The sequence below is a fragment of the Anolis sagrei genome, chromosome X (assembly GCF_037176765.1).
Source record: "Anolis sagrei isolate rAnoSag1 chromosome X, rAnoSag1.mat, whole genome shotgun sequence".
Lineage (NCBI taxonomy): Eukaryota > Metazoa > Chordata > Lepidosauria > Squamata > Dactyloidae > Anolis > Anolis sagrei.
Window position 1 is genome coordinate 109,836,262 of NC_090034.1, and position 11,683 is coordinate 109,847,944.

General features: G+C 42.1%; 1 protein-coding gene across 1 annotated transcript in view; it reads right to left on the reverse strand.

Annotated features, from left to right (window-relative positions):
- Positions 1-11,683, reverse strand: part of LOC132780498 (rho guanine nucleotide exchange factor 1) — a 66,615-nt gene that overhangs the window by 23,093 nt on the left and 31,839 nt on the right. Inside the window, exons 12-17 of the mRNA XM_067461194.1 lie at positions 11,269-11,304; positions 8,460-8,666; positions 6,499-6,601; positions 6,250-6,261; positions 1,213-1,404; positions 754-980 (exon numbers count right to left, since the gene is read on the reverse strand). Coding sequence (XP_067317295.1) covers positions 754-980; positions 1,213-1,404; positions 6,250-6,261; positions 6,499-6,601; positions 8,460-8,666; positions 11,269-11,304 — 777 coding nt within the window. The remainder of the gene's footprint in view (positions 1-753; positions 981-1,212; positions 1,405-6,249; positions 6,262-6,498; positions 6,602-8,459; positions 8,667-11,268; positions 11,305-11,683) is intronic.

The window sequence follows — 11,683 nt, forward strand, 5'->3', positions numbered from 1 at the left end:
TCCATCCATCCATCCACTCATCCATCCATCTATCTATCTGTCTGTCTGTCTGTCTATCCATCTATCTATGCATCCATCCATCCATCCCTTCCTTCTATCTATCCCTCAAATCTCTTGTTTCTCCGTCCGTCCATCCATCCACTCATCTACCTACCTACCTACCTACCTACCTACCTACCTACCTACCTACCTACCCATCCATCCATCCATCCATCCCTTCTATCTATCCATCCTTCAAATCTCTCATCCATCCATCCATCTATCCATCCATCCACTCATCCATTTTTCTATCTATCCCTCCTGTCTGTCTGTCTATCCATCCATCCATCCATCTGGAGGGCTTGGATGGTGTCCTCCTGTCAGGCAGAAGGGCTTGGACTAGATGTCCTTTAGGGGTCCCTGACCAACTCTACAATTCTATATCTATCTATCCATCCATCCATCCATCAATTCACCCATCCATCCATCCATCCCATCTCTCTCTCTCCTATCTGTCTATCTATCCATCCATCCACTCATCCATTTTTCTATCTCTTTCTCTCCCTCTCACTGTTGATGACTTCCTGCTGCTTGATGTGGCTGTTCTTCAGCCCAAATAGATCTGTCTGTCTACCTATCCTTATCTATCTATCCATCCATCCCGCCTATCTCTCTCTCTCCTACATATCTACCTACCTACCTACCTACCTACCTCTCCGTCCATCCATCCATCCATCTCTCTGCCCCCCCCACCTCCCCCTCCCTGCCCCTCACCGTTGATGACTTCCTGCCTCTTGACCTGGCTCTTCTTCAGCCCGAGGAGGGTCCCGGGGGGGACGAGGTCGCGCCAGTTGGGCGGCTCCATCTCCAGCTCCGGAACGCTGCGCGAAGGCGGGGGCGGCGCAGGCTCAGCCTCCTCAGACTGGGCAGGCAGAAAGGACAGCGGGGAGGGCTGCGGAGAGGGGTCCCCTCCTCCTCCTCCTCCCCCGGGGGGCTCCAGGCTGAAGGGAGACACCAACACAAGGGGTCAGGGCAGCGACCAAACAACAACAACAACAACAGCAGAGACCAGACAACAACAACAATAATAAGTATAATAATAGGAAAAGGGAATGAAAGGGCCACGACCGATGAGTCCACGCCAAGACCAGCCAATGTGATGACCCAATGGGGGCCAGTCCTGGATCTCCTCCGGCTCCTCTCTCCTGGGGGGTCACCCTCCTCTGCACTCACTTGCGACTGCCTTTTTGCTGCATCTGCTGCATCTTGTGAGCCTCCTGTTGCTGCATCTGCGTGGCGCGTGTGGCAGCCTCGGCGTCCACGTCGCTCCGGGAGCGCGGCTGCTTGCCTTTGCCCGAGCCACGCAAGGACCGCTTGCGCTCGCACACACGGAGGCTCTCCGACCGGCCCAGCCTCCCGGTCAGCCTGGCCGGAGCGGGCAGCCGGACAGTTGACCGGTTTGGACAAGACAAGGGGCAGAGACGGGGAGCGGCAATGGAGGGACCACAAATGGATTGTAATGGACGGATGGACACACAGAGGCGTGGATCGTCGGCACAACGGACCCATTGGAATGGCACAAGGATGTGCCCCATTTGGGCCAAGGGGCATCGCATGGAGATGCAACAGACCCGCAACAAATGCACACAGAATGGCACGGGTTTTCAGCACAACAGGACCCATAGTAACAGGTGCAATCACGGGAATTGCATCGGGACACAACAAACCAATAACGGATGGATACACAGGACAGGACAACCATCAGTATCAAAGTCCCATTGGAAACAAGGCACAGGTTCGGACGCCAACAGGGGAGTAAATATGGCCCGTTTTGGCAAGGAACAGATACCCAAAGGGGAGTAAAGAAATATGGCCAGTTTTTTGCAAGGAAGGGATGCCAAAAAGGAGTGCAAACATGGCCAGTTTTTGCAAGAGGCAGAAGCCAAACAGGGGAGCAAATATGGCCAGTTTTTGGCAAGGAATGGATGCAAAAAGGGGAGCAAATATGGCCAGTTCTTGCAAGGAAGTGATACAAAAAAGGAGTGCAAATATGACCAGTTTTTGCAAGGAAGAAATGCCAAAAAGGAGTGCAAATATGGCCAGTTTTTGCAAGGAAGAAATGCCAAAAAGGGGAGTAAATGTGGCCAGTTTTTGCAAGGAATGGATGCAAAAAAGGGGAGTAAATGTGGCCAGTTTTTGCATGGAATGAATGCCAAAAAGGGGAGTAAATGTGGCCAGTTTTTGCATGGAATGAATGTCAAAAAGGAGTGCAAATATGGCCAGTTTTTGCAAGGAATGAATGCCAAAAAGGGGAGTAAATGTGGCCAGTTTTTGCAAGGAATGAATGCCAAAAAGGGGAGTAAATGTGGCCAGTTTTTGCATGGAATGAATGTCAAAAAGGAGTGCAAATATGGCCAGTTTTTGCAAGGAATGAATGCCAAAAAGGGGAGTAAATGTGGCCAGTTTTTGCAAGGAATGGATGCAAAAAAGGAGTGCAAATATGGCCAGTTTTTGCAAGGAATTGATGCAAAAAATGGGAGCAAATAAGGCCAGTTTTTACAAGGAAGAGATGCCAAAAAGGAGTGCAAATATGACCAATTTTTGCAAGAAACAGATATCAAAAAGGAGAGCAAATATGGCCAGTTTTTGCAAGAGGCAGAAGCCAAAAAGGAGTGCAAATATGGCCAGTTTTGCAAGGAACAAGTGCCAAAGAGGAGTGCAAATATGGTCAATGCACAGAGACACAACAGACCGGGAACAGGCATGGGTTGTCGGCACAAAGGACCCAGAGGAAAGGGTGCGGCAAAGGCCCAATTTTGGCAAAAGGCGAGCCATTGCATGAAGTTAAGCCGATAATGGGCAGACGCACACAATATAGGTACCGTTGACCCATACGATGCCAGAACCAAGGCCCAGTTTGAGGTCAATCACAAACAGACACAGGGAAGCATGGATTGTCATCATCACAGACCCAAAGGAAAAGGACACCAACAAGGGAGAGACAAGGGACCAAGAGAAGGGAAAGATTCGGACGCCGCAAAGGGGAGAAAACGTGCCCAAATTTGGAGCGTGGGGAGACAGGACGTTAGCACATGCAGTGAGGAGGGGAGAGAAAGGGAGAGAAAAGCATCGTGAGAAAGGGAGAGAGCTCCAGGCACCCCTCAAAAGGTTGCCCCTCATTGCAAAGGACCCCCCAAAGGGACCCCCAAATTTGCCCACCCCATTCCTATTGATCCAGGGCCCCAAAGTGGTATACTGCAGAGCGAGATATAGATATATATAACTAGCTGTACCCACCACACGTTGCTGTGGTCAACCTTCCCTCCCTCTTTCCTTCCTTCCCCTTTTTTCTTTCCTTCTCTCCTTCCTTCCTTCTCTACCTCTTTCCTTCCTTCCCCCCTTTTTATTTCCCTTCTCTTTCTCTCTTTTCTTACTTCTCTACCTCTTTCTTTCCGTCCTTCCTTTGCTCTTTGCATCCATCCTTCTCTTTCCTTCTTTCCCTCCCTCTCTTTCCTTTCCCTTTTTCTATCCTTTCTTCCTTCTCTACCTCTTTCCTTTCTTCCCTCACCACTTTTTATTCCCTTCTCTTTTTCTCCTTCTCTACCTTTCTTTCCTTCCTTCACTCTTTGCGTCCATCCTTACTTCTCTTTGCTTCCCTTTCTTCCTTCCTTTTTTCCCTCCCTCTTTCCTTCTTTCCCCTTTTTCCTTTCCTTCTCTCCTTCCTTCCTTCCCTCCCTCTTTCCTTCCTCCCCCTTCTTTTTTCTCTCCTTTCCTCCTTCTCTACCTCTTTCTTTCCTTTCTTCCATCGCTCTTGGCGTTCATCCTTCCTTCTATTTTCTTCTTTCTTTCCCTCCCTCTTTCTTTCTCTCCTTTCTTCCCTCCCTCCTTCCTTCCTTTTTCTTTCCTTCTCTCCTTCCCTCTTTCCTTCCTCCCCACTTTTTATTTCCCTTCTTTCTCTCCTTACTTCATTCTCTACCTCTTTTCTTTCTTCCCTCCCTTTTTATTCCCTTCTCTTTTTCTCCTTTCTTCCTTCTCTACCTTTCTTTCCTTCCTTCACTCTTTGCGTCCATCCTTACTTCTCTTTGCTTCCCTCTTTCTTTCTCTCCTTTTTTCCCTCCCTCTTTCCTTCTTTCCCCTTTTTCCTTTCCTTCTCTCCTTCCTTTCTTCCCTCCCTCTTTCCTTCCTCCCCCTTTTTATTTCCCTTCTTTTTTCTCTCCTTTCCTCCTTCTCTACCTCTTTCTTTCCTTTCTTCCGTCGCTCTTTGCATTCATCCTTCCTTCTATTTCTTTCTTTCTTTCCCCCCTCTTTCTTTCTCTCCTTTCTTCCCTCCCTCCTTCCCCTTTTCTTTCCTTCTCTCCTTCCCTTTCCTTCCTCCCCCCTTTTTATTTCCCTTCTCTTTCTCTCCTTTCTTCCTTCTCTACCTCTTTCTTCCCTTCCTTTGTTCTTTTCGTCCATCCTTCCTTCTCTCTTTCCTTCTTTGTGTATATATGCGTGTGTACATATTTGTGTATATGAGTTTATATGTGTGTTTGTGTATATATATGTGGTTTTGTAATGTTTTTTTATTTTTTGACTTTTCAATTTCCTTCTGCTGTGTTTTTCAGTGTCTTTATGAGTGATGGTCACTCGTTGGCTTGAGAGGTGTCGTGTCCAAATTTGGTGTCCATTCCTCCAGTGCTTTTTGAGTTACATTCATCCCACAAACGAACATTACATTTTTATTTATATAGACCAGCCGACCCGTGCCACGCGTTGCTGTGGCCCAGTCTGTGTCTATGTGTTTTGCGTGTGTATAAATGCTTTTGTGTGTGTGTATATATATATGTGTATACACGTTTTGTGTATATCTGTTGTTTTGCGCATGTGCTGTAATGTCTTTTTGCTTTTTTTGACTTTTTAAGTCTTTTCTGATGTGTTTTCCAATGTTTTTATGGGTGATGGTCACTCATTGTCCTGAGAGGTGTCTTGTGTCCAAATTTGTTGTCGATTGTTGTTGTCAATTGTTGTCAATTCATCCTGTGGTTTTTGAGTTACGTTAATCCCACAAACTGACATTACATTTTTATTTATATAGATACTAGCCGTCCCCTGCCATGCGTTGCTGTGGCCCAGTCTGTGTATATGTGTTTTGCGTGTGTATATATGTGTATAGTGTGTTTGTGTATATATGTATGTGTGTGTATGCATGTGTGTGTGTGTGTGTAATTTTGTGCATGAGTTGTAATGTATTTTTAAATTTTTTGGCTTTTTAAGTCCCTTCCGCTGTGTTTTTCAGTGTTTTTGTGAGTGATGGTCACTCGTTGGCCTGAGAGGTGTCTTGTGTCCAAATTTGGTGTCAATTCATCCAATGGTTTTTCAGTTATGTTAATCCCACAAACTAACATTACATTTTAATTTATATATATATATACTAGCCACCCCCTGCAACATGTTGCTGTGGCCCAGTCTGTATATATGTGTTTTGTGTGTGTATATTTGTGTATATGTGTGTTTACATTTACATATGTGGTTTTGTGCATGCATTGTAATGCTTTTTTATTTTTTTGGCTTTTTAAGTCCCTTCTGCTGTATTTTTCAGTGTTTTTATGAGTGCCTAGCCATCCCCTGCCACACGTTGCTGTGGCCCACTCTGGTGGTCATGGGGGTTCTGTCTGGGAGGTTTGGCTCAATTCCATTGTTGGTGGGGTTCAGAATGCTCTTTGGTTGTAGGTGAACTATAAATCCCAGCAACTACAACTCCCAAATGTCAAGGTCTATTTTCCCCAAACTCCACCAGTGTTCACATTTGGTCATATTGAGTATTCGTGTAGAGTTTGGTCCAGATCCCTCATTGTTTGAGTCCACAGTGATCTCTGGATGTAGGTGAACTACAACTCCAAAACCAAAGGACACTGCCCACAAACTCTTTCAATATTTCTGTTGTTCATGGGAGAACTGTGTGCCAAGTTTGGTTCAATTCCATCGTTGGTAGTGGTCAGAATGCTCTTTGATTGTAGGTGAACTATAAATCCCAGCAACTACAACTCCCAAATGACAAAATCTTTTTTTTTTTTGAGTGAAGGACATAGATTGGGTTGTTGGGTGTCTTGTGTCCAAATTTGGTGTCAATTCGCCCAGTGGTTGTTGAGTTGTGTCGATCCCACGAACTAACATGACATTATTATTGAGATCAAGATATATACTTATCCTGCTTGGAGTGCCTTTTCCCCCCGAAGAGGAAGGAGGGGTTTCATGCAAAGGGAGGGAGGGGAGAAAGGGAAGCCCACCAACCTTTTCCGCCTTCTAGAAAGGAAGAACGAGAAGAGAGAGAGAAAGTGTGATTATGTTAAAGAGGAAAGAGGCAGGAAAGAAAGAGAGCACCATCACTTCCATTGAGATGTCAATATGCAGATTGGGTTCGACCCACAAGATTTGCACCCTGATCCAAAACCGAAACCCAGCCTTGGGATTCCTAAGACTCTCCCGTTAATGTCGGCACAAACATTCCCTCGTTAAGATGACCTCGGAGGCTAAACTCACCTTTCATTTTCCATCCCGTCGTCGGGTAAGGGTTGGTCTCCTGTCAAGGGTTGCTCGGCAACCGCGGAATCTCCGGTATCCGCTCCAAATTGGCTGTCCGCACCTATAACAACAGCCAAGGCGACACATGGCATCGAATTGTATTGTATTGCATCCCTTGCATTTCCCGAGGAGAGGCAGGGCAAGGAATACAGTGCAATGCAATGGGATGCCATGCCAAATAAACACTGCTGAAGCTGACAATAAAATTTTATTGCTTTATTCTTTTTATTATGGTTTTGTATTGTTTTGATGCTTAATATTGTTTATGTGTTTTGAAATGTATAATGTAGATTTTAAAGTGTGTTTATGTGTTCTGTGTACATTGGGAACACAGAACACCTTGTTATCAGCACTAGTCCACACCTCCTGCATTCTAGAGTGACGTATGATGCACTATGCTGCGTCCATTGCTCTCTGCACTAAGATTTAGGACCTCTCTAGGAATGCCGATTCCCTTCATGGTTCAGTTAACCCTTTCCACACAGGAATTACCATCGGCACATAGCATTGCATTTTGGAGCAATGGACGCAGGTCATACACCACTCTGGAATGCAGGAGGTGTGGACTAGTGCTGATAACAAGGTGTTCTGTGTTCGCGATGTTGCTGCTGAATGGAGAGGAAGCAGTTTTACATTGTGCTTAGCTTCTAATGTAAATAGTTGTATAATAAATTAGTTTATAGCCTAAAGGAGACTGTGATCGATGTGTTCCCTTGCCTTGCTGTGCGGAGATGCCACTGATAAATATGTGTTTTGCCATTATGTGTACTGACAACCGCCTTGAGTCACCGATAGGCTAAAAAAGGCGGTATACAAGTATAGTAAATTTTTAAAAAATGGTATCGTCAGCTTCGAGCGTGGCTTGCATTGGAACAATAGTACGTTTAGGAAAATGCAAGCTCTGGCTCTACGTTTATGGCCAAAGGGGGTGGACTGGATGACCTTTGGGGGTCTCTTCCAACCTTAGGAGACTATGATACTATTCTCTCTTCCAATGTCATTTACCTAGAGGTTTCTCAACAGAGGCTGCATGGTCATCTGTTGGGAGGGCTTTGATTTTTTAGCCCAATTTCTCTATGAGGTTGGATGGCCATGTGCTGGTGGGGATCGGATGGTGTCCTCCTTTATGGCAGATGGGGATTGGTCTGGATGGCCCTTGGGAGTCCCAACTCTAAGAATCTTTGATTATTTGGCCCTATTTCTCTATGAAACTGATGCCCTTGAGGTTGAATGGCCATCTGCCGGGAGGGATTGGAGGCTGTGTGACCATCTGCTGAGAGGGATCGGATGGTGTTGTCCTGACTTACAAAAAGGGGTTGGTCTGGATGGCCTCTGGGGGTCCCTTTACACTCTAGCAATCTTGGACTCTTGAGCCCTACTTTTCTATGAAAAACTGATGTCTATGAGGTTGGATGGCCATCTGTTGGGAGGGCTTTGACAGTGTCCTTTATGGCAGAAAAGGGGAGGCCTGAATGTCCTTAGGGGTCCCAACTCTAGGAGTCTTTGATTCTTTCGCCCTACTTCTCTACAAAATGGCTAATGCCTATAAATTCGGATGGCCATCTGCCGGGAGGGATCGGACGGTGCCTTCCTTTATGGCAGAAAGGGGTTGGTCTGGATGATCCTTGGGAGTCCCAACTCTAAGAATCATGGATTCTTTGGCCCTATTTCTCTATGAAACTGATGTCCTTGAGGTTGGATGGCCATCTGCCGCGAGGGATTGGATGGTATCCTCCTTTAAGGCAGAAGGGGGTTGGTCTAGATGAACCTTGGGAGTCTCAACTCCAGTAAATAACTTTGATTATTTAGCCCTACTTCTCTACGAAACGGCTAATGCCTATGAGTTTGGATGGCCACCTGCCGGGAGGGATCAGATGGTGTCCTTCTTCCTGCCCAACTCATCCAGGTGTGTGCCTCACCTGCGGCCTCTCCCTCGTTGCCGCCCTCCCCGGACGGAGGAGGCGGGGGGTGGACACTGACGCAGATCCCGGGTGGATCGGGCCCCGAGGAGGAGGAAGAGGAAGAGGAAACGGAGGAGGAAGAGGCTCCCCCCTTGAGGCGGAGGGGGGTCCCCTCGGGCCCCTTGGCCCCTTTCCTGTCCGGAGCCGGAAGGCCCTTCTCGCCCGCTAAAAAGGAGGGAAACAGAACCGTTAACGGAACCCGGCGACAACGGTACCCCCCGCAGAACGTGAACGGAACCCGTGAAGTCGACAGGCGGGTGCGTGGATGGACAAGTGGACGGAGAAGGCAGCATGCGGGGGAATTGGTCAGACAACGCAAGGAACATATTAGTATACTATTATTAATATGAATTATTACAGTAGACTCTCAGTTAACCGGAACCCGTGGGGCAAATAAAGGGAGAATGAATGGAGTTTCTGGTTGCTTGAGAGTTACCACTCAAAACTGGCCTAAGTCTATACCCCATATCATAAACTGTATTGATATTATTATTGAAACATGATTAAATATTAATACTTGATATTCATAATATGTCGATACCAATATTAATGTTTAATCAAGTAGTATACTGGTTCCTGACCCCATGTAGTATTAATAGTTCATAAACTATTAATGATATATAATATATCCACAATCAGCAATCAGTATAATAATATTATATCAACATTATTGCCATACTATTAACAATTAATGCTTTATATTATTGATATTATTACTATACTATTAATAATCAATACTTGATATTATTGCCATACTATAAACTATCAATACTTGATATATCATTATTGCCATACTATTAATGATCAATACTTGATATTAATATCGATATTATTGCCATACTATAAACTATTAATACTCGATATTAATATTCTTACCATACTATTAATGATCAATACTTGATATTAATTTTGATATTTTTGCCATACTATTAACAATTAATACTTGATATTAATATTGATATTATTACTATACTATTAAAAATCAATAATTGATATTATTGCCATACTATAAACTATCAATACTTGATATAAATATCATTATTGCCATACTACTAATGATCAATTCTTGATATTAATATTCTTACCATACTATTAATGATCAATACTTGATATTAATTTTTATATTTTTGCCATACTATTAATGATCAATACTTGACATTAATTTTTATATTTTTGCCATACTATTAACAATTAATACTTGATATTAATATTGATATTATTACTATACTATTAATAATCAATAATTTATATTATTGCCATACTATAAACTATCAATACTTGGTATATCATTATTGCCATACTATTAATGATCAATACTTTATATTAATTTTGATATTTTTGCCACACTATTAGCAATTAATACTTGATATTAATTTTGATATTATTACTATACTATTAATAATCAATAATTGATATTATTCCCATATTATAAACTATCAATACTTGATATTAATATTAATATTCTTACCATATTATTAATGATCAATACTTGATATTAATTTTGATATTTTTGTCATACTATTAGCAATTAATACTTGATATTTATATTAATATTATTACTATACTATTAATAATCAATAACCGATATTATTGCCATACTATAAACTATCAATACTTGATATAAATACCATTACTGCCATACTACTAATGATCAATTCTTGATATTAATATTAATATTCTTACCATACAGTTAATGATCAATACTTGATATTAATTTTGATATTTTTGCCACACTATTAACAATTAATACTTGATATTAATTTTGATATTATTACTATGCTATTAATAATCAATAATTGATATTATTCCCATACTATAAACTATCAATACTTGATATTAATATTCTTACCATATTATTAATGATCAATACTTGATTTTAATTTTGAAATTTTTGTCATACTATTAGCAATTAATACTTTATATTAATATTGATATTATTACTATACTATTAATAATCAATAATTGATATTATTGCCATACCAAAAACTATCAATACTTGATATTAATATTAATATTCTTACCATACTATTAATGCAGGGGTCAGGAACCTTCAGCTCTCCAGGTGTGGTGGACTTCAACTCCCACAATTCCTTGAGGCTCGGCATTCACCCCAAAGGCTTACCTTGGCCTCAAGGAATTGTGGGAGTTGAAGTCCACCACACCTGGAGAGCCGAAGGTTCCCCATGCCTGCTATTAATGATCAATACTTGATATTAATGCCAAATAATTGCCACATGATTAACTATTAATAGTTGATATTAATATCAATGTTTTCACCATACTACTAACTATTAATACTTGATAGTAATATCAATATTATTGCCAAACAATTAACTACTAATAATTGATATTAATATCAATATTACTGACATACTATTAGATCTGAATACTTGATACTGTTAGAAATAGGCCTCACTAATACTAAACCCCATACACTAACATATCATAAACTCTATATTGGCTTGATATTCCTATCAATATTACTGAAATATTAATATTAATATTGAAATGCTATTAAACACTAATGATTTTATTTTTATTTGAAGTATTTTTTGCCGTTTGCTTGAGAGTTTCGTTTAATCAAGAGTCAACTGTATCATTGTTGTTGTTGTTGTTGTTATTATTATTATTACAGTTCACTGATGGAAGACACTGTTATTGTCAAACCATGTCTAGGAAAGTTAGTGCCTAGTGTTATACTGGGGTGCCATGCATTGTTGTTGTTGTTGTTATGATTATTATGGGATGGCACAGGGTTTCTGGGTACCTTCACCCTCGGGTTTGGCCTGTCTGTAATCAGAATCTACAAAGAAACGGAGGAAGAAAATAAAGAAGGAGGGAAATGGAGAAGGACAACCAGACCTTCCCCAGGAATACAGTGTTGCCTCACTTATTGTGGGTGTGTTACGTTCCGGGAGATACAAGCAATATATCCATTTCGAAGCAAGCCCGCTTGTGAGTAGTTATTTTATATTGCTATTTAGGAAAACAGTGTTGCCTCAGTTATCGCGGGTGTAACATTCTGGGAGATACAAGCAATATATCCATTTCGAAGCAAGCCCGCTTGTGAGTAGTTATTTTATATTGCTATTTGGATTCTACAGACTGGGATAAAGGCACTGCACACCTTTTTTTTTTTTTTTTTTTTTTTGCTAGCTATCTCTGCTTTGCTTTGCAATCTC